This window comes from Cricetulus griseus (assembly GCF_003668045.3).
Source record: "Cricetulus griseus strain 17A/GY chromosome 1 unlocalized genomic scaffold, alternate assembly CriGri-PICRH-1.0 chr1_0, whole genome shotgun sequence".
Classification (NCBI taxonomy): Eukaryota; Metazoa; Chordata; class Mammalia; order Rodentia; family Cricetidae; genus Cricetulus; species Cricetulus griseus.
Window position 1 is genome coordinate 216889130 of NW_023276806.1, and position 24741 is coordinate 216913870.

The window sequence follows — 24741 nt, forward strand, 5'->3', positions numbered from 1 at the left end:
ATGTGGTGGCAGCATTCATTCTCCACTAGGGCTGCAGGGACCACACAGTTCACCATCATAGCTAACACAGTGTTTGCTGCACAGACTACTACATACACGGCTATAGAAACAAACATATCTTTGTCTAGTTATCTCAGCTTCTCAAGTATATACACAAATGACAATTTTACCAATCAAAGAATGTTAATGTAGTAGTTTTACATTTATAGTCAGCAAAAAAACATCAATACAATTTACTGTTTTCAAGGACTGACTTCAGAGATAACAAGAAGACAGGCATATGAGCCCAATACTCAGATTTACTGTCAGCCCCTGGACCACTGTTTAGTTCCACAATTGCAGGAATGTGTACTGTAATGGATTTATTTTAAACCTATGTGAGTGAAGATGGTCTAGGCCAAATATCAAAACCAGCAGTCAGGATGTAGGCTGGTTATGAGCACTGACAGGCTAACTCAAAAATCTCAGCTCTGCCACTCACTCACTGCAATTGCTGGCAAGTGAGTTAGCTTCCTAACAGTCCAGCGTTCTCAGTGCTGATGTGGAAATGGTTTCGTGTTTCTAGTTGTTATCAACTAGTGTGTGTCTCTGAATGGATTATTTGAGCTTTGTACACTTCATTTTCCCCCAACTCAGAAACAAAATAATAGCAACACTGGGATACTTGCAAGTATCATCTACCGGAAGCTAACAAAAGCATGACATATACTGTTAATGATTATAGTTTCCATCCCTTTTCCAATCACTGAACTACTCAAGTTCCTAAGTCCCTCTGATATTTCATGAACTTGTTCTACTCTCCTCCAACCAGCAAACCCTAGAGTAGCTGAACAGGATCAGTCTCACTGACTCCATCTAAGGTTTCCTCAAACCTACATCAATAATTCATCTTTTAGAAATATTTTTTCCCTCTCAAAAGATAGTCTACATTTTGTCCAGACTATAGATTTCACCCATCTTCACTGTATTACTCTCTTAATCTAGCCAATATACACTAACACTAAACAGGATAACTTCTATAGTGAGAATGAGTTCCCCCAAAGAATATGTGTTGGAAATTTAATTCATAATGTAACAGTGTTGGGAGATGGACCCTGCTATGAGATGATTAGGGCATGATGGCTTCATGAATGTATTACATCTTTAGTGTGGGAGCAAGGTATTTATTGTAGGCTTTTCATATACTAGAGTGTGGCTTTCTTGAGCCCTTTTGACCTTCATGATGATTAAGTGTTGAACTAGCAACCTGATGGGACCTACAATCAATCAACTAGTAGACAAGCCTCCAGCCATACCTAGGAAGGATTATTCAGATTCAGTTGTCAGTTGTGCATACCTATGAGGGATTAAGAATCAGATCAAATGAGGTGTGAAGAACACTCTAAAAGTGGGCTAAGCCACTATCTGGGTTTGGGACCTGGACTGCATGAAGTGAGAAAGTGGGCTAAGCCACCAGCACTAAGCACTCTCCACTTTTTGTGGGCACAATGGGACCAGCTGCCTCCTTACACTCTCCTTCTTTCGTGACTTCCCTGCCCTGAAGGACTACACGCTCAAACTGTGAGCCAAAAGAAACCCTTTCAGCCTTAAGTTGTTCTTAGCAAGGATCTGTCATCTTGCACAAAAATCAACTCCAGATGGACTAAAAGCCTTAATATGAAACCTGAAGTACTGAAACTCCAAGAAGAAAACGTAAGGCCGCTACAGGACAGAGGCAAGGACGCCTCCTTCAGCTTGTTGACTAGACAAGTCAGAGACACAAAACAATATAGGCCATTGTTACTACCTCAGGAGCCTCTCAGAACTTGAAAGTGACGTCCTATTTTTGAAGATATCACATATTTCAGTCACATGACTTGGAGGAATTACACTGGTCCTGACCTGGAGGGCTCCTTCCTGATGGCTGTCGGAGTGTAGGAAGGTGCTTGGAGGGAAAAGTTGTCACCTGTCATCTCCTAGCTATCAATCCTAGGAACTATAACAATGACTGGCCTGGCAAGATACATCCAGCGATGGCACTTACATGTTGGAGGTACAAACAGCTGTCTAAGTGGAATTAAGGCCAGCTCAACAGTGGGGAATGCATGCCTCATACTGTACATCTAACAAAGAACCTGTGGCTAGAGAGGTCATAGACTCTGAGGACAAACTACTGCCACTATGTGTCTAAATCAACATAGCCTCCAACTAAACGCAGCTCTTACTCCACATTAAAGCTTGCTTTTGCAATAGATAGAGGCTATTACACAGACCTGAAACTTGTCAAGATGCAGAGAATAAGAGATCATGGGCTACTATAGTGGATCCAAAGGAGTCAGAACTGGTTTGAAAACAGATGGTTTATTAGGAAGTACTCAAGCGACGGAGCCAGGCCTGTTCAGCCAGGTGGGAGAGGGAAAAAGAGAGCCACATGCATGCGTCCCTGATATTTAAAGCCTTGCTACGTCACTATGACCATGTCCAAGTGTGCATGGTCAATGTCACCTGTCCCAGCCCCCAAGTGGGCGTGGTCAGCATTTCCCCCTACAAGATACCTAGTACCAAATGGAGTATTTACACAATGCTCAAGGCTAAGAGAACATCATGAAAGGGGAGGTGCAGGGGCTGGAGAAGATGGGTCAGCATTTAAAAGGACCTATCCTGTTCCTCTTACAGAGGACCTGGGTTTGAATCTCAGAGCACCCATATGGTGGTTCACAAGCATCTGTGACTCCAAGCTCCAGAGCATCTGATGCTGTTCTGACTTCTATAGGCACTAGGCATATATAATGCACATCCATACATCTAGGCAAAACAGTCACATATAAATAAAATGAACACATCTTTTCAAAAATTTCAAAGAAAAGGGAAGTGGATCAATTCTAAGAACCAAAGGAACAGGATGACTACTCTTCATTAATGTTTTCTAGACATGACACAGATGCTGTACTTATGAATTCGCAACAATACGGCATCATACACAAGATGTGAGTGTGAAGACTACACAGTCAATATGCCAACATGGATGGAAGCATAATTTCACAAGGCCCTATCTCCAGATGAATAGCTACAAGCAGTCAATGGTGACTGAGGGAAGGAAAATCAGCTTTCTCTAGGGATGAGCCTGACAGGATTCCAAAACTAAGTAGGCAACCTTATAAAATAAGCATGTGCGCTCTCTCTCTCTCTCTCTCTCTCTCTCTCTCTCTCTCTCTCATACACACACACACACACACACACACACACAGAGAGAGAGAGAGAGAGACAGACACAGACACACAAAAACCCCAATTTGGCTTCACTTTAAGCACATTTTCAACATCTCTACAAAAACAACTAAAAATATCAAGTAGGCTTCAACTGTCATTTTAGGAGGCAATAGTAATTACCTCTGGCAAATAACATAAACTAGCTGTAACAATAGTCATTTGGTACCCATCTGGCAAGGAAGAACTCTTAAGGAGGCAGTAAATTCAGTATTGTGTTAACTAGAAAACTGACCAAAAAAAAACCAAAAAAACAAAAAACAACTGACATTACCCTAAATTTTTGCTGTGGCTCTTCACATTCCTTCAAACAACACATCCTAAATTTCTATTCCAACAGGAGCAAGAATGATACAAATCAGAATCAAGTGGTTTTCCTCTGTGGCCAGCATAGTGAATTTTACAGATGGTAGGAAAGTAACTATTCATAACATATACACTAGGTGGCCTGTCACTCAGCACTTAAAAACAACAACAACAACATGGGACTCACGTGGTCATGGGGAGATATGAAACCCAGTTGTCTTGCCTCCCAGACTAGGATTCTCTCACTGTGTTCCACACTCTACCCTTAAAATATCAAATAAAAAAAATTAGATCTAGTAAAATATATAATACTAAAAGTATGTTAAAACATTTATTGAACACCTAATATTTGAAAAGCATTTTACAAATACTGAGATTCCAGAGACTGACAAAGTGTGGTTCCCTAGCAGCTGTGGAATTAGAAAAACTACCAGCCTCCTGGCAATACAGCTGTGGGGCTAAATGTGATGAGCCTAGAGGAAGGAAACAGCCTTTTCTAGTCTTAAACTTAGAACTAAACCATTTTCAAGATGATCTTAGAGACTGGAGCGTCTCAGCCATAGACCACCGTAGGGATTCAATTCCCCAGCAACGTCTGAAGTGAAACTTTCCAGTCCTCCTCTTTACTACAGTCTGGTGCCACTATTTTTAAACAGTGTAATGATTTTACTATTTTAATACAAGTATAAACTAAACATCTCTGTACTTCTAATTCACAAATTCTTATAAAACTCTAAGCTGAAGTTATGAATGATTAAAACACAAATAAACTTAACCGTTAGATTAAAAGTAGGAAAATGAACCTAGGAGATGCCAAAGCTAATTCTGGATAGGTGTGGTAGCTCATGCCAGTAGTTAGAGCATATACTAATGCAAAACATGAGAATACCACATGTTCAAGTCAAACCTGGGTACTGAGTGAGACTGTCTCAAAAAACTAAGCAACATGTCCCCCCGGAGAAGGAGAATGAGACAAGATCTCCTGAGATAATTGGGAGCATGGAGGGAGGGGAGAGGGAATTAGGAGAAAGAGAAGGGGAGAAGAGGAGGGGTGAGGAGGCCATGAGGGAGCAGGAAGGTTGAGTCGAGGGAAGAATAGAGGAGACCAAGATAAGAGATACCATAATAGAGGCAGCCATTATACGTTTAAAGAGAAATCTGGCACTAGGGAAATGTCCAGAGATCTACAAACATGACCCCAACTAACAATCTAAGCAATAATGGGGAGGCTACCTTAAATGCCCTTATATGCCATCTTAGAGCCTTCATCCAGCAGCTGATGGGAGCAGAAGCAAACACCCACAGCTAAACACTGAGCTATGGAATCCAGTTGCAGAGAGGGAGGAGTGATGAGCAAAGGGGTCAAGACCAGTCTGGAGAGCTCCACAGAAACAACTGACTTGAACAAGGGGGAGCTCATGGACCCCAGACTGATAGCTGGGAAACCAGCATAGGACTGTCCCAGACCCCCCTGAAAGCGGATGTCAATTTGGAGGTCTGGTTAATCTATGGGGCCTCTAGTAACGGATCAGTTTTTATCCCTAGTACACTAATGGACTTTGGGAGCCCACTCCACATAGAGGGATACTTTCTCAGCCTAGACACACTGGGAGGGTCTAGGCCCTGCTCCAAATGTTATGACAGACTTTGAAGATCCCCCATGGAAGGCCTCACCCTCCCTGGGGAGCAGAAATGTGTTGGGATAGGGAGTCCATAGGGGACAGGAGAGGGAGAGGAAGTCAGGGATGGTGGTGTATACATGTAAACCCAGTACTGAGAAGACAGACAAAGGAAGGCCCTTACAGCTCACTGCCCAGTCAGTCTAACCCACTTGGGGCCGTCCAGGCTAATGAGAGGCCCTACCTCCCTCCGCAAGCGAGGCAGATGGTTGACAACTTGAAGGTGTCCTGTGTTCTCCATGTGCGGATGCATATACACACACACCAAACAGACAAGCCACGAGCTATTTATATCACCTCATTAAAGACTACAAAAAACGGGCATGGTGGAAGGAAACAAGCAGATATTCCATGGAGAGATGGGAGAGAAAAAGAAGCCGAGTGGTCTATGAACTACGAAGACAGGCAAGCTGGAGGAACACCCTGATGAGAGAACCCTTCGCAGCCAACTGAGACCTTGGTGACGTCTGGGTCCATGGTCCTGTGGCAGGCAGTACCAGCATGATGTCAGTGCCCACACAACCACCAAAGGTTATGAGGATGTATGGGGTCTGTACTGTACCTGGAAGCCCATGCTCTGAGCTGGCTCAATCCCCAACCAGTCACCAAGCCACGGTGGTACCAGAAGTGACATGGGCTTGGGAGAGTTGGCCTGGATGCTGGAGAGCCAGCCCTGCTTCACGCAGGGGAAGTGCTGGAGAGATGGCCCTGGTGGCATGGCCAACAGAGCTGGCCTTGCCCCTTGCCTGGGCAGCATGAATGAGCAGAGCCCATGTTGAGGATGAAGGAGAGCTGGCCCTGGGGGCATGAGCATGGGGGAGCTGGTCCCACCCCTCACCTGTCCAGAGGGGGAGCAGACTCTAGTAGTGTGGATGCAGGGAAGCTGGCCGGCTGATCAACTCAGCTATCCCCAGGCACAGATCCAGAGCTTTGAGTTGGCACACCCCAACATCTTCCGAGTCTAGGAGATAATTCGAATTTGTTGTACATTCTAACAGTCAATGGCAACCATCAGAAAAGGAGTCTAATCCAAGAAGTTCTCCAAAGAGAAGAGCTAACAATCCTGTGAGAGTAGTCTGAAGAAGTGTCAGCACTTTCATCTAAGCACACTTTTGGTCTCATTAAACAAGTCACCTAAGCAGCTGAGTCACATTTAAACTGAGGCTTACTCTAGAATACCTGACATGTGAGAGGCACCTGATGATAAAACAAACAGCATGTCCCTGCATGTAGTTTACTGCTGGACACTTCCTGATTTAAAGCACTTTACATAACAATAACCATAGCTGTATTAGGCACCAACTACAAAATTCACATGAACATAAGGTAACACTGGCCAAGAAAATAAAAAATCCTAGCAGATACAGGGTTCTTCCACGAGAAAATAATATGGAAGACATTCTGAAGGCTGTAGCAGAAGGAAGCCACAGTGACTTTTCCAATCAGATTTTATGTTGGCCTTTTAAGTCTCTTATCAGCAAGGCATCAGACAAGCAACTTTAGGAAAACCTTCAAGATGAATAGTTATGTCTCACAGGCCTTTTAGAAATGATGAGATGTTGCAACTTGCCCAACAAAATAGAAGAGTGATGGCAGCACAGTGTGTGTGTGTGTGTGTGCGTGCATGCGTGCGTGCGTGCGTGCGTGCGTGTGTGTGTGTGTCTGTATGCCTATGTAGGCATACATGCACTTATGTGCATGTTTAACTAGTTCTTTTAGACAAAAGTAGGAGCGTGGGACAATGATGAACCTGTCAAAAAATGACACAGCTGCACTACTGTAGAAGGTGCTAGTTTTCCCTTCTGTGACATCAAAAGGGCCAGGCACACAGTTCCCAGAAAGGGGCATCATTTGTGAAGATTTAAAAAGACCCTGCTAGGAGAATGTACCAAGATGGGAATCGATACCGATGAGGGAGCAGAGAGAGGGAGTTCTCTGAGCTCACTTGGCTTATGTCATGGCTAGTTCCACTTCACACAGTCAAAGGCCCAGGAAAAACCAAAAAATCAGAGGCCAGTTGTATGATGGTCTTAACAGATTTCAAATGGAATGGCCAAAACGGGCAGTCCTTACAAGGGGTGGGGATACCATCCATCTGAGTCTGGGTTGACAGAACTCATAAGGATAAACAGGTTGGCAAAGACCAGTGACCACTCTTCTGAGTGACTCCAAGCTCAGAAAAAAAATATTATATATATATACATACATATATATATATATATATGTATGTATATATATATATATATCAGAATAATATTAAAAAATCTTTATCGAGTGCTTCATTCAGCCTGAGTGTGTGAGTCATTTGTTCTGCATCAGTGAGAGCTACTGGCAGCAAATGAGGACATGCCTTGAGATCCATAAATTTCAAACAGTTGACACTGGTTATCAGTCATGGGGAGGAAACACACTTTCCCATGATGACATGGAACCTAAATTTACACAACTTTGCTTATCAGAATCAAACAGGTTAGTGCCTTCCAAATCAGACATCACGCAAGTTCCAGAAGCTAAGTATGCGTCTTCATTTATAAAGTACTTTTTCTAGAAAAATTTTAGTTTTATTCCATGTAGTTTTATAAACTGCCTTTACTACAATACTTCACAAATCACAGCACATTATTTTAGCAATCGATTTTTTTTGTTTGTTTGTTTTTAAAAAAAATGTACCTAAACAAGTTGCCTGGGCAACTTCATAAGTTCTAGACTATCCTCAGCTACATAGCAAAACTGTCTGTCTGTCTCACACATACAAGAATCCTGTTTCAACAACACCAAAAAATACCTGATGATCTTGACTCTAAAACAGTGAATCTCAGGCTGGCAACAGGGCTCAGAGGGAGAAGGTACTTGTTGACAAGCATGGTGATCTGAGTTCAATCCTTGGGAACTACATGGTGGAAGGAGTCCACCAAATCCCTCAAGTGGTCCTTTACCTCCTCATACACACTACGGCATGTGTATGCTCACACACAGACATGCATGCATGCACGGAAACATGCATGCATACACACATACATACACAAATGAAATGAAAGTTTTTTATAGTGAGTTTCACCAACTTCAGAGTAAAAAAAATATAAAATCAGTTATTAGTTCATTATATGATAAGTGCCCTGAATAAAGGCCAGTGGTTCTTATCAATCTTTTACACCCTTGCCTTTTTAAATCTATAAAATATAATGTACAAAATGCTGTTGAAATACAGTGGAAATTAAGCATTATAGAAGACAGGTGTAGAAAAATAAAAAAAAATCTAAAGATGATATATTTATTGCCAAATCAAATTCAAAAGATAGATGTCTATGTTGAATCAAAATTACTGTTGATGGTCCTTGTGGAGGTGCACACGCCCAGAGCACAATCTCTCCACTCAAGACTGGGGAACAGAGGGTCAGATTCTGTGGCAGGAAGTCCACAGCCAGAAACTGACTGTGTTACAGCAGCGAATGCCAAGGTCTAGGAAGAGCCTGAATGTTCCTGCTCTGAGACTAAACACTGGGGAGGTTTTATACATGAAAGTGACAAGGAGAAGGCATGGCTGAAGAACATGCAACAAACATTAACTGGACAGTATCAGATTCACAATCATTTCAGTCTAGAAAAAGACAGAGGGACCAAACTTAGCAGATGTTGGTTTCTCCACTCCTTTCTTATCTGATGGAGCATAGCTATTGCTTGTTATAAATCAAACCCCAAAGTTGGCTGAGCCTAGAATTCAACATGAGATAAACTGGAGTTGAAGAAAATGTTGACAGCAAATAAACAAACTGATGTATGATTACCTGGAAGGGAACAAGAGTGCATTTCTTCACTGGCAAACCAAGCCTAAATCTTTCTTAGAAATGTTTTGATATAATGCAGACAAATAAATTTCCAATTACTTAACAGTGCTAACCCACAAGTATAGAAGGACACCAAAGAGTTTTTTAAGTAAAAATTTGCCCAATAAGTAAGTTAGGAAAAAGTTTGCTTCCTTCCGTCAATAAAGTATTAACAGTTAGATCAACTGATAGTAGCCATAACTGAAAGAGATCTCACAGAGGCTATAGACATGGCTCAGTGGGTAAGAGTACTTGCTGCTTCCAGGACCCACACAGTGACTCACTACTGTCTATAACTCTAGTCTCCAGGTATAGATGCCTTCTTCTGAGCTCTGCAGACACCAGGCACACAGTGGTAAACACATACATACAGGACCTTACATACAATTTTAAAAAGAAAAAATTTAAATTAAAAAACAACAACAAAACAAGACAAAGATCTCACAGGTTGGAGGGAAGATGGCTCAGCTAGTTAAATAAATGTTTACTGAGAAAGTATTAGGACCTAAGTTATCCCAGCACCCATGTAAAAGAGCATGGCACTTCCTTATAACCCCAACACTGGGAGCAGAGCTTCCTTGAACTTCCTGACCAGGCAGCCTAGCTGACTTGGTGAATCCAGCTCCTGGGGAGAGACTGCCTTAAAAAACAAGGTGGAAGGCTCTTGACAACAGCACCTAAGCTTGACCCCTAGCTTCCAAATGCACAATATGCACATGCTGTCTTACGTCCAGGCACCCACAGACACACATCAGTGCGCGCGCACACACATACACACACACACACACACACACACACACACACACACACACACACACATTTTATAAATTATTAATAAAACTTAAAGACAACAAAATGAAGAAAGAGAAATCATCCCTCAGTAGAAAAAAAATCTTTCCAATAACTGACATTTTACGATAGCATGTCAACTTAATAAACTAAGCTGTCAACACAAAATTCACCATAGAAGAAAAAAATTTTTACATGTACTTAACATTAATTATGGTGACATAATGAAAGATTTCAACTTAAAACTTCAAGGCAGGTGGGATGACTCAGTCAGTAAAAGAACTTAGCTGGAACCCATGTCGGAAAGCCAGAAGCAGAGGAGCACACCTGTGCTCCCTGGGCTCCTGCTATGAGATGGGAGGTGGAGTAAAGGGAATCCCCAGCAGCTCTGGGGCTAGTTAGACAGCAGTATGCAGCATGATGGAAACAGTACTCTGCCTTGAGAAGGTCAGAGGTGAGATCAGTCTCCTGAAAGGTGTCCTCTGACTACCATCCATGTGCCGTGGTGTGCCCATACCCATCATAAATGTATGTATGCATATACATGATAATAACAAACAAGATAAACATGAATCAAAAAAAGCTTTCAATACAAAATTTCAGAGAAATATCTTGCAAATTAATTTAAGGAGAGAAATATAAGACAACAATTACCAAAATTGCTAAGTTACTGAAATCATGATAAAAACTGTCACAAGGTAAATGGCATAAGATTGTGTAACCTATTAAAAATAAATAACCACTTTTAAATAAAGTGAAATCTTAGCTAAAAAATTACCTTAATATTTGAGATTGTAAGTTCTGGCTTCATGAAGCAATTCTGGGAGTAAAAGTATTGTCAACATTCATGAAAACACTGAGAAATTAATAAAACACTATCCAAGATATTTTTCACCATTGTAAATGCTTTAAACTACTAAATTGTTATAGAATATTAAATGAAAAGATAGACTTTCCTATACTATAGCTTAAGTCTATCAAATAATGCAAGTATTGCTAAAAATATCTTAGAGAATTAAATCATTTACAATTTGTAAAACATACAATTTCAGTAGTAACAAACTAGTTAAATCACCTGCCTTCGTGTGATCTTTGAATGTTTTAAGTGACATTAAACATATAAAACACACACAACAAAAACACTAACTATAACATCTTTATAAGCTGCAGTTGTCTGTTTCAAAGATAAATAATTACAAGTGTAATCACTGAGGCAAAGAACACTTACTTTGTTACACCTACTTTGTTAGTGTGTATTATCAACTTAATCTCCCAGACTGTACAAATACAAATTCCCAGCAAACAGCAGCAGGAATGTGCACATAACATCCTATCCAGTCATCTGCTTTCCTGACTGTCCCTCAATGCAGCTCTTCCCTCCTAAGGGAGCTTCCTCTTTTTAATCTCTTGCTCTGGGGAATGCAAGAAAAATAACATATAATTCCCAGTGTCACTGCTACCTCCCCTAATTCCATATCTATTTCTACCCAAGCCATTTTTCTTTTGGAGTCTAGACTTATCTCCCTATTAACAACCATAATCAATGCTACCTTCTCTACTTGCTGACCAAGTGCTTTCAAGAGACCAAAGATGGTAGCTTAGACTATTTTATGTGCTGCCATAACAGCACATAACTGGGATTTACTTCTAATAATTACAGAGGCCAGAAAGGCTCAGGCTGACAAGCTGACATATACCATGGGCCTATCTGATGCATTGTTCCTTAGCAAGGGATAAAAAAGGAGAGTTAGGAAGAAAAAATCGGTATCGGTATCTTAGTTTATTTTACATAACTAAACACGTGAGTCCAGGTAGTTATAAAATTAAGGTAAAAGTCTCAAGGTTGGGCTACACCATCCATCTGGCTTATAAGGACCTCTGACTGTACGGTGGAAGGTAGTACAGTAATAGTTCATGTGAAAACAGTGACAAGAACATGTAGAATAGAGAAAAGCCACGTGGTAACAGAAGGGAGCAAGAGAACAAAAGAAGGCCAATTTTCCTCATACTAACTTGTTCTCACGGTAAATAATCTGGTCCTAGAGCAACCACTCCTGAGAGATGACCAATAGTCCGATCTGAAGGAGGAGGAGCCTGTCTTAATCTCCCCTCATTGGGCTTCTTAAAGATCTGCCACCTCTCAGTACAATCTATTTACTCCTGGAATCAAGCAATTAAATACATACATCTTTAAAATATGTCCAAACTGAGGGCTGGACAGATGACCTGGCAGTTAAGAGCACTGGCTGCTCTTCTAGATGACCTGGGTTCAATTCCCAGCTCCCACAGAGCAGCTCACAACCATCTGTAACTCCAGTTGCAGGGGATCTGACAGCCTCTTCTGGCCTCTGAGGGTACCATACTAGCATGTGGTACTCAGACAAGTGCAGGCAAAACATACACACACACATAAAAAAACGCAGAGAGGGAGGAGTGATGAGCAAAGAGGTAAAGAGGTCAAGACCAGGCTGGAGAAACCCACAGAAACAGCTGACCCGAACAAGGGGGAGCTCATGGACCCCTGACTGATGGCTGGGAAACTGGCATATGACGGACCCAGACCCCCTGAATGTGGGTGTCAGTTAGGAGGCCTGGGCAATCTATGGGGCCTCTGGCAGTGATCAGTATTTATCCCTAGTATATGAATGGACTTTGGGAGCCCACTCCACATAGAGGGATACTCTCTCAGCCTAGACACATGGGGGAGGGCCTGGGCCCTATCCCAAAGGACATGACAGACTTTGAAGATCCCCCATGGAAGGCCCCACTCTCCCTGGAGAGCAGAAAGGGGATGGGATAGGGGAATCAGTGGGGGGCAGAGGAAGAGGGGATGGGAGGGAACTGGGATTGACATGTAAAAGAAGCTTGTTTCTAATTTAAATAGAAAAGAAAAAAATATATATGCCCAAACCATAATAATCAGGAACCTGTTTCTGTGATCCACTCCAAACAATTACATCATTAATTTGTTCAAAGGTGAAGGCAGAACCTTTCTGATGTAATTGCCTAGTGTTGCTGGCAATTAGATTTTCAACAAAAGAACTAGGGAGCTAAACTGAGCCCATAGAGACAGTGACATCAGGAGAGATGTAAGACTAGGGAACAAAGACTAGTGCTCACTTCCTTCTCAGAACAGCTGTCAACGTAGGGTTTCATCATGTATGTCTCAGTGCTATAGCACAGGGTTCTCAACCTTCCTAAGGCTGTGACCCTTCAATACGTTTCCTCATGTGATGCTGACCCCCAACCATATCATCATTTTCACTGCCATTACATAAGTATACTTTTGCTACTGCTACAAACAGTAATGCAAATACCTGATAGTTCTGGTGGTAACCCCTGTGAGAGGGTCAAAAGGGGTCTTGGCAGTTTGTTCCCAGCCTAACTCCCCTGAAGATTCTGTCTGTCAGCCTTACGTTTTTCTCTGTCTGTTTTTAAGAGAAAGTCAGTAAAAGTTCACTAAGGGACAAGCTGAGGCTACTTGTCAGAGTAAATTGCCATATGCCTTTTGTTTGGCAGTCAGTATTCAGATTTATTGCTGTCCTGAAAAAGAATTCTATATATATGAGAAACATTCAGTCTCATCGAGGTAGTCTAACAGAGACTTTTTCAATCTTTTAAAATATATAAAACAAGAGCATCAGTAAAATGCAATGCTATTAAAAAAAAAAAAAAAAAACCCTTTAAGGGATAAAAGATCAATTCTCCCTCATTCATCAGAGAAGGCATCTCACCCAGTAAGAATGCCTGAAATATGTAATAAGGGAAAGAAAATAAACAGCAAGAAGCCCCATCTTTGCCTTCACAACGAAATCTCTGCACACAGTGAATGCTGTCCGGGTATTCACAGTTAGATGTACACTATGAAATTCTCTTAAGCTATAATATAAATTGTCACATTAAACAAAATTATGTCATTGATGGTTCTAATTTTAAATTTTCATTGATGTTCAATATATTTTAATGTGTAGGTTATAAAACAAGGTATAAAATCATGACCAGAACGCAAATGTCTGAAGAAAAGAACACGTGCATGAGTAATACTGCCCACTGGCAAGTGGATTCCTTTAGAACCATTTGCTCCTCATCAATACACTGTGCCTACGTAAGGGTTGCTTTATTCTAGCACTAACAGAAAATTTGAGAATGAAAAGTCTGAAATCCCAACCCTTGTTTGTCCTAGAACTGTGAAACAATCACACTGGCAGCACAATGCCCTTCCCTGACTTCAAGAAGCTGCACACAAAACGATACTTGAGAAATACCATTTTGTACCAGCCTGAACTCTCCATGCTCCAAGATCCCGTAACCTTGGAGACCTAACAGGAACTGAGAGAAAGTGCATATCATTAGGGACAGAAAACATTTACATATATCCCAACTGAGAATATTAAAATGTATTTGGAAGTATCAGCGCATTTTCATAACAGGTATAAATCATAATCAAATTTCTACGTGATATATTTAACCCAGCTTTAGCGATAAAAAGAAGCCTACAGGCAAGAAAAGGTGTCTCACAATAGAGACAGCCTTTCCACTATAACTGCTTCAAATAATTTTGGCTGTTTTTTTTTTTTTTTTCCTAATTGGGTAGCTCTATTCTATATTTACCTGACTTAGCAAACAAAAAAAAAAAAATGTACTTTCAATTACTTCGAATAGGTAACTATTAAACAAAAATACTTGCAGGCGAGGTAGCTGAAAATTATTCCTAAGATTCCTTTAGCTTTAAAAAATATTATATATGCTGCCTCGTTATTATTTTTTAATGAATATGAAAATCTATACCTCAATTTATAATGAAACGCTAAGTATTTAAAAATAAAATGTTGATCATCTTTAAAAACTTCCTTATAGTGTGATACTTTGAGAATTATTAATGTATACTTCAAGTAAACTGTGGTAGTTTTAACTTTGAAAAAAGAAACAGTCTGGCTGGTTCTTACGTCTCCCTCAGAAACCCATTAAGTAAAGGCTGAGCCTGGCTATGTCACTTTTAGGCCTGTCGTCACTTTAAGAACACAGCATTTCTCATAGCTCAACAGTCACTCGTGCCCAAGTGCTTGCAGGCATACCCTTCACGTTCCAGGGGAAGGTGTTTTTCCTAACGTGTTCCCACCGTGAGGTACTGCCTCATCACACCCCTGAAGTAACACGCTAGCCAAGGGGACTGAAACATCCAAAACTGTGGACTAAACCAATCTTTTCTTTTCATAAGCTGAACTCTCAGGTACCGGGATAACGGGAACAACAAACGGCTTACAAAACAAAGTGGCAGCGAGAATTTGGTGCTTGGCATTTTCAGGGTAACGGATATTAAATGAGGCAGTGAGAACTGTCTTCCTGGAAAGACACCTACTGAAAATGTTGCGTGTAGTCTCAGCATCTTTACAGACTATTCCACTTGGCTTCCCAGTCTGATTCACAATAACTGCTAAGACGGCACTAACAGAAAGACAATGGTTGATTAGCACAGGAATCTATCACTAAGCTACTTTAAGGGTTACAGTTTTCCTTTGTTGCTGCCAAGCGTATTTTCAGCTTAGGTATCAGAAAATGGCAGGCTCCAGAAATAAAACTAAGTCATTCCATACGTTTCGTGCTTAACTGTTTGACTTAAAATTTCAAAAATTTTTACAATGATTCCTGCAAGTCATTGATTCGGTACAGTTACCACATCATTAATGATATGATGTGTGCATGCTATAAAAGTCTACACCACTCTTGATGAAAAGAACAGTTGTGTGTCCCTGTGCTGGGGTTACACACGGGCCTTACACTTTGTAGGCAAGTGCTTTGTCGCTAGCTACCCTCTTTTCAAGCTGCTCATCAGGGTCTGGCAGCAAGCCTCAAGTCTTCAGTCAGGCTTCTCTACTCAATGAACACTTTCAGTGGATTTGGCCAGTGACCATCTAAACAGAGTGTGGCCTTCCAGCCTGGTCTAAGATCAGGAAACACTGTTCCCTCCCAAGCTCATGTTGAAATGTGACAGTGTCACAGTATTACAAGGTGGAACTTTAAGAGTACTCTACCCTCAAAAATGGATTAACACCATCATCACACCACCAAGTGCATTGTGAGAGCAGGTTCCTTGCAAAAGGCCAATTTCAGGCCTTCATGTTATTTTTCTTGCTTTCCCTGTCTTTCCACCAGGATGATGCAGCAAGAAGCCCCTCATCAAACGTCCTGGAGACCCTAGATCTCCCATTCTCCAGGTTCCAGAGGAATGAGTCAATACATTTCCTTTATCAATCACTCCGTCTATGTTACTGTTACAGCAGCACATGGACTAATACAGTCTGTACACAGCATTGGGAAAGTGACTACAACCTTCTTTCCAGTTTTACCTAGATGGCTAAGAATAACCCTAAACTTAGAATTAACAGGTGAAATAAACTTTTGTCCAGACAGGAATCTACGTACACTTCTTGTTTATTTTATTTCACCAAACAACATAATGAGGCAACCACATTGTTCCAGGTATAACACTGTGAAACTACTCACATTTCATAGATAAGAAAAATAAGGATGAAATGACAAACAGCTTGATTGAAATAATAAATCATTAAACGACAGAATTTAAGGAAAACCCAAATTACTATGGTCTCCAGGTAAGCGCCTGTATTAGTCACTCAGAATGGATGTGTCCTCATGTCCCACATAAAGGATGCTCAGAGGAAAGCACTACAGGGCAGTCTCCAAGGACCCAGCTCTGCAGGCTGCACTCTTCAGTTATCTTCACAACATACCCAGGCTTCATGGCCAAGAGAGCAGTTAGAGGTCACCCATGTCACTGAGTCCACAATCCAGCATGAGGGAGGGGCTGGGCAAGAGAAGGAAGGCACACGCCAGCTATGCTTTTTGTTTTAATTTTTGGTATTTATTTGTCATTTATTTATCTTTTATTTCTGAGACAGGGCATCTCTAGTATGCAGCTCTAGTTGTCCTGGAACTCACGATATCCACTTGCCTTTGCCTCCTCAGTGCTGTGATTAAAGGTGTGCGCCATCACACCCAGCACTACTGTGTTTTTGAAAGTCTTCCTAGAATCTGCAAACAGCACAGTCAGATACCTAAATGCAAAATGAATGCAGGGCAAGAAAAGAAAGGGAAGGGAGAAGGAGAAATGAATACTAGCATATTCTGCCTGGTGTCAGGTTAACACTGAAGGATATGGAAACGCTGAACTCTATTTGTTACACAATGTGCAGTCCCATGTGGTGCACTTGTTTCTCTGGTTTATGTGTCACTCAGAATGGACATGTCCTCATGCCCCACATAAAGGATGCTCAGAGGAAAGCACTAGTGTACAAATTTCCCAAATACAGAATTTTGTTCCAGGTATAACACTGTGAAAAATTTTAAGTAATTCTTGGTCTTCACAGAATGATACAAGTTAACTTGATTTTTAAAAGCTATTACTAAATTTGAAATAAAAAAATTAAACCATGTATGCTTTAAAATGGACTAAAAGGTTCTTACTGCATAGGGAATGAAATTCCAATGTTTCAGCCTATCAGAAACTATTTTTCTAGACAAGTTTATCATCAGTGGTCCTGATATACTCTCTCTAGCAAAACAGCAACTTCCACTGGCCCTGAATGACCTTATATCTTTTGTTTTGCCTTATCACCTGAGAATGCTTTGTTCTCCCACCAACGCCTTAGAAGAGAATGATTTCAGCAATTCTCAAACATTATCCCCTAAAACACTATGTCTTCCATGTTGGAAGGGTTCAAGGCTTCTCTGGCTTAGGTTCTAAGGCTCTGTTTCTTTAGATATAGGTTAGGCCTACAAATCAGCAGCTTCCTTAGCAAACAACAGAGTACCTGGGCCAGAGAAAGAGCTCGGGATCCCACCAGGTTCCTCAGATGTTCAAACTCTTATTACAAATGATGTGACATTTGTATATGTGGCCTAGATACATCATCACATGTATTTAAATCAGTTTTACACGATTTATAAAACCTAATCCAATTAACACAAAAATAATTGTTACCCAATATATTTTAGGGAATGATCCATCACTAGGGGGAAATGTCTTGCACACATTTAGTACAGACATAATTTCTTTCTTACAGACATGGAACCTGCAGACACAGGAAGCCAAATGTGTTAGGAAGATTATCAGAAAGTCCTTTATGTCTTCCAACCCTACCTGAGCTACCCTGATACAATACTCGTGCTTGGACATTTCACTTGGTCTGTTCTTTATCTCTTCAACAGATAAGATCAAGGTGAATTTTAAGTGAAAGCATGGAAACTGCTTATCCCAATTTTTCAGTTAGTCTCAGGTGCAGAAACTACTGTTAAGAAAACCTGTACGAAACCTCTGGAGGAGACTCCTAGTATGATGTGCACACTGACATTTCCCCTACAGATAGATCAGACACAGTGAGCATCCTTGAGAGCATACTATCACCGTATTCCAGCCAACCTGGCCATCCCTACAGCTATACTAGAAATACGATTGCATGATGGCTTTGGACAATAAATAAATGAATAAAATTTAAAAATATCATAGCTGTTATTCCTAAATGTCTGTGAAACAATCTAACCTAAAGACAACAGAGATACATTTAAACTAGACAAAACAGTTACAGGGCACTGGGAATGTGCACTTATGTAATCAACTTAAAAAAGTTTCCAAATTCATCACATGTATAGATAGACTTCACTTGTTCCAATTATGAAGCTTTCTGCTCTTTACTAGAAGTTTGGTTATACAAAAGTCTTGTGGTCTCACTTGCTTTTTGTTACTGGATATGGTTCAAGTGAAGTGGAAGACAAACTGTAACTTCCTATTTAATGAGGTCTTTCTCAAAGTGTCTTGACATGTTATTTAATGGTACACAGTTACTAATTCAGAGAGTGAACTACAGTATTCCTTAGCCCTGCATGTCCTCTGGGATCATCTGCAGGGAGGCATTGCTAGCCCTACTATCTCAGTCAAACAGAGGCCCATCTCATCAGGACCCAGTGATGGGTCCCAGGACCAGCATATTCTCCAAGTGCCACTTTAATGGGAAGGATCAGAAATACAGATTAGGGAGGGAGATGCCTAATTTACATTTAAGTCAACCAAGTCCACTGGGTCCCAGAAAGAATGAAAGGCTTCCCTACAACTGTGTAAACACAAGGGTTAGCTCTGCCTCTCTGTGAAGTTGGCATCTTTTCCCTATATTATACAATCAATACCCTCTTGTTCTAAACATTCGTAAATCTAGGAAAGGCAGTACACCCCACACAGGGACAACATCTGAAACTCCAGGAACTAAAACACTGCTGGATTATCAGCTAGACTGGAATTACGTAGCACTGAATGTAAAAATTCCATCCATTACACACAGCTCCACATTTTTTTAGTGGGAAAATAAGATCTTTCATTACATAATGAAGTTAAAAGAAAAATCCTTGTACATTTGCTTTGGAATTTAAGGGTCAAGAATAAAAATTTAGAGAGATCATTATGTTAAATTAAACATATTTGTGTTTTTCTGGATATCACTGTATAAGGACAAGATTAAATTACTTTTTAAATCCATGAATACATTTTTTAAGACCTGTGCATTTGTTTTGTAGGAACAGGAGGAACAAGCTTCCAGCTTATTTAGTTTTTGCTGTTATAATTAAAACCTTCAGTTCAACATAGAGTCAAAGTTACTATCCCCCATTCTGTGGAATGTATATTTTCACTCTACACAGTTAAGTATTCATTTTCAAATAAAAAAAGGGGGGGGGACATAGAGATGAGAGACTACCTTTTAAAAATCCTAAGTAAAAATACAGTGGTCTTACTGAAATACATGTACATGCTTTGATTCCCAGAATGTGGAATGTAACAGGAAAGACCCTTAAAAACAACCAATTGCTTTCTAAGATCTGATTTAATACTTAAGCCATGTAAAAGAGGGAAAATAAGATATGTATTTCAATGCCAGTACTTAAAGATGAAACCCAAGCTACTATGAATTATTAAAATAGTTTTAAAATTCAGTTTTACAAAACAAGTAGTTGATGGAAACAGAGTTCTCGTGCCCTACTTTAAAAAGTGTCTGCATATACTGAAGAATGTAACAAATTTCAGTTGCATTGTAATCCAATTCTTTTTGTCTAATAGACTGCTTGCCCCATTTCATTCTGCTGGCTCCAAAATTATATTCAATATTTAGTCAACAATATTAGTGGAGGCAACAACAATAATCTACACTACTTTCTTTCATTTTATATCCTATGATTTTTGTTGCTACTGTTTTCCCTAGTTTTGCTATAATGTAATAAGTTAATGCATGCCTTTGGCCTGGTTTTGGATGGAAATGTATGCCAACATCTAGGCAATACCCTTTCCTAATTTAAAATAACTACAAGGTTGTGCATTACACTAGTAGATTTGTAATCAACTTAAAGATAATGTGCTAAAAGCACAATTAAATGTGTCATAACAGAAGAAGGCCCTGGTAATTACAAACAGTGCCATGCTTGCTGGCTTTTTAAACAGTAGCACAAGGCTGTGAAAAATCGCCACCCAGTGATGCAAATGAAAACTGCAATTTGTTTTTGTGTAAAATGAGTACCCTGGAGGATTACTTCAACTTCATTACTGAATGAACTCTTGCCTTCTTATGTGAACACACTGGTTACACAAGGGAAAGGATGTTTTTCTACTAGCCCCACCCCTCCCTTTATTCTTATTCTGCATTTTCCTCGATTTACAAAGGCCAAAAACTTTAGAAATCTTAGTAAGAAAAAGGCTTTCCATAAACAAGAGCCTACTGGCTGTTTACGAACACTCTAGATAGTCCCATTATCAACAAAAGTGCCTTGGTTCTGCCTGGAGCCCAAACGTCAAGTCACCATGAAGCAGGAATACAGGCCTACAGGAAAAGGTTTTCTCCAGTGCAAAAAGAGAAGGGGTATCATTGTTAGCCTTAACAGTGTCATTTACTGTGACCTTCTTAGAAACAGGTTATAAGGGTCAGTAAAGAGATATCTAATCAATTCTGACAGCCCACTGCCAGGAAATTATTTCTAAGTCATATACTTTTATCATTCAGAAGCCAGAAGAAAGAAAACAAAACCAATCTTTTTTTTTTTTTTCCTGTAATGTACCTATTTCATACAATAGTTTTAAGATCTTATGTGAATATATACTATATGGTTTGGGATTTTTGTTTATTTGTTTGTTTAAGAGACAGGTTTCTCTGTGTAGCCATGGCTGTCCTAGAACTTGCTTTCTGGACTAGGCTGGGTGCTAGGATTAAGGTCATGTGCCATTACACCTTGCTATACTGGGTGACTTTAATCAAAATGTATCCCTGTGTTTCTGTATTTGAACACTTGATCAGTGCCACCAGAAGGTGGCACTATTTGGGGACGTTATGGAAGTCTAGGACCTGAGCCTTGCTGGAGGAAGAACTGGGGTTGTGGTTGACAGCCTCGCCTGCCTTGCAGTTCTCTCCCCTTGCGTCCTGAGACAGACTGAAAAGTTGAAATGTGATCCATCCGCTGCTCAACCTGACCTCTGGCCACCATGCATTCCATGCTGCTATGGACCTCTGGAACCATAAGCCAAAATAAATTCTTTCTCCTATAAGTTGATTTAGCTGTGGTATTTTATCACAGCCATAGAAAAGTAACTAGTACATATTCCAGAATACACAAGTACAGCACCATGTTAACAATAAAATCGCTACAAGTATCTCATGCATACCACTTATCTTTTCAAAGTATCTTCATATGGCATGCTCTGAGACAAAAGTAGATGCTACATAGATACTGCCACAGAAAAGGGGCAGCTACTCAGAATAAATAAATCTTAAAGTTTGTCGTTATATATTTTTAAAAGACAATACAATATTCCTAGTAACTGTCAGGACTGTCATCAGGAAAATCAGTTAAGTCCTGGGATGCTGAGAGGTGTTTGACATTGATATTTGACATTAACATTTTTAGCTGAAAATATCACTAATGGCTTAGATTAAAACTGAGGACCTGGTGAAAACACTGAGGCCTCTCCTCCACTTTGATACATTCAGAACAGTATCACTGTCTACAGTCACCGTACTGTCAACTGTACATCACAACTGCAGATGCCTCTCGTTTTACATCACCTACACAAGTTTAATTAAAAACTTTCAAATGCTGGCAGTGCAGCATTTTAAGACTGCAACAGTACAGAGAGTAAAAAGATAGCACTGGGATCAGATTACCCAGGCTAATTGCATTTTTCTTTATGCAAGAAGAACCTGGGAAATTAAGTCTTCTGTATGCTGTGACAGAACCACCTCCCTTACAGGTTATTTTCAGTGTTTTAAGCACATTAATTCATTTAATTCCACACTAACCCAATAGGGTAGGGACTGATAACATGCTCAGCGATACCCAAGGTTGTTAAATAGCTTGCTAAAGCTAGAAACCCCAATAAGTTGTGAAGCTGGGCTGTCACGCCAAAGGCTCTGGCTGTACAGTCAGCATTCATATTTGTACTTAACTGTAAGCCTGTGCTGTGCTCCTGAGGGAAAAAGGAGATGATGTGACAGATGAAAAGAGAAAGAAGGCAGGAAGTGAGAGCACAGAGATGACAGTGACTGACGACGTGACAATTCAGGGGCGCTAGCTAAGCCCACAGAACACCAGGTATATAGTTTCTTTTCTTTTCTTTTCTCTTTTGCAAGGAAATCAGTGAAGTTGGAAGCTCTGCATCGAAAACCAAACAGGGTTAACCAGACACAAGTCTCAGCTGACAGTTCCTGAGAGACAGGAGGCCTCGGCTAACACTGGGAACACCGGTCTTGCTGGGGCATTTGAACAAGTTGTAATACCAAATACACTACATACGTAATTATTTTTCTAGGATTATAATAGAAGTAATCCCTCTTTGTAAGTTTCAAACCAAGACATACAGTCCTGGGAATATCAATCATGCTCAGTCCAAGATGGTCCTGGGAAAGCTTGCTCAAAACACAGCATGTCAGCCTTTGAGAAAATGTACCATCAGAGTGTGGGTACAGCAGACAGAACAGCTGCTACTGAGCATATTAGAGTAATTAAATCTTGGAAATTCCCTCATGAAATAGCATCTCTGGAAGCCTGTGAGACTTCCGAGCCTCAATCAAAGATGCTTCCAATGCCAGTCTTCCTGGAACAGGAAGGGCAGCCCAACGCAGATGAACTGTACCTGCTGAAGCAGAAGACTTGCAGACTCGTACTAAAGCAGCTGTGAGAGAACCAAGGAAACATTTGCTCAAGGTTACAGAGATCATACAAAAGCAGAGCTACTTCCCATGGATAGACCTTGTCTCTGATATTCCAGTCTGGCTATATATGTCTTAAGTTTATATAGATGTTAAAAACAAACAAACAAACAAACAAACAAACAGGGGTTGGAAAACCAGACTTAGCTGGAATAAACTCCCAAGAGAAGCATATATTGCCAAACTCCAGAAGACAACGGTTTCCAGGAGGCCTGGGGGTCTTCTCAAGTTTTGCTGTCTGCAAACTCAGGAGGTGGGAGGAAAAGCAAAGAGCACCTGCAGCTTCCAAGACACTATCACTGGGACTGACAGAGCCTTTCTGGCTGGCAAAAGGAAGGGTTAGCAAAGCAGTTTTATCCACAGTGCTTTCTAAATCACACACACAACTTATTCTGAAATTAAAAAAAAAAAAAAAACAGTTTAGAAATCAACCACATAATCACCAAACTAACTTTTAGAAACAATTCATCTAACTAGGATTTTGTTTCTTAAAAAGACTCACCTAAGAGGACAAATCCATCTGCTTCTGGTTCCGGTACAGAGGGCTTTTTGGATTCTGGAGGCTTTCGGAAGAAGTGAAACATAGCCGCTGCTGCTGCTATCTGAAAAAGACATTCAGTATGAGGTCAACTCAGATGGGAGCAAACTCCTGCCCTTCTTAGTAGAGAGCCCATCATAAAGGTAGCGCAATAACAACTCTGAGGTAGTCTACTGCCAGACTTAGAAGCATCAAACTTTCTCTAGACATTAGAAGATAAAGGTACAAATCAAAATACATCTCTTTATAGTCTAAAATCTGTGCCTTGAGAGTTCACAGTGCAACCACTATCATTTTCTGAGGATTCAGAAAAACATGCAGGAAAATGCTCCATAAAAGATTAAAATCAACTGAAGACACCTGAATCTAAGTTTGCAAACCACAGAAGAAATATTAGTTTGGGGCTGGAGGGGGGGGGGCAGAGACATGTCTGGGCTTTTTCTTCACTGCCATACTTAGCTGAAGCCTCATAATGCCAAGGCCACTTAAACAGGAAAGAAGGGGCTGCAGGCATCCTTTACCCCTGGTTACCTGCTTCAGGCACAGTGCTGTATCCATGATACAAAGAAAGCCACTTGCCAACCCCCAACTCCCATCCAGACAGATCTTTGTACCAGGCTTTCTTTTGGACCACCAACCAGCTCCCAAATCATGTCTTATTATTAGTTATGAATGCCTGGCCTAAGCTTAGGTTCATTTTTTGCTAGCCCTTATAACTTAACCTGATTCTCTTCATCTATGTTTTGCCTCAGGGTTTTTACCTTTCTTTCGTTCTGTGTATCTTACTCACTGCTTCTTGTGTCTGCCTGGAGGCTGTTCCGCTTCTGACCCTGGGTATGTCCCTCCCTTTCTCCCTAGTTCTCGCCTCCTCTCTTAGTATTCCTAGATTCCTATTTATTCTGTCTCCACCATCCCCGCCTATCCCTCTCTTGCCTAGCTACTGGCTGTTCAGCTCTTTATTAGACCAATCAGGTGCCTTAGGCATGAAAGGTGAAACAACAATACATTGTTACATAATTAAACAAATGTAGCATAAACAAATGTAAGGCATCTTTACATTGTTAACAAAGGCAGCAGAAACAAATGTAACACACCTTCACATAGCTA

The 24741-nt window shown here is 40.6% G+C and overlaps 1 protein-coding gene across 1 annotated transcript in view; it reads right to left on the reverse strand.

The window, feature by feature from the left end:
* Umad1 (UBAP1-MVB12-associated (UMA) domain containing 1) overlaps positions 1 to 24741 on the reverse strand; it is a 156980-nt gene that overhangs the window by 112711 nt on the left and 19528 nt on the right. The window contains exon 2 of the mRNA XM_027389904.2: positions 23599 to 23698. Within this exon, the coding sequence (XP_027245705.1) occupies positions 23599 to 23680 (82 nt within the window). The 5' untranslated portion in view covers positions 23681 to 23698. The remainder of the gene's footprint in view (positions 1 to 23598; positions 23699 to 24741) is intronic.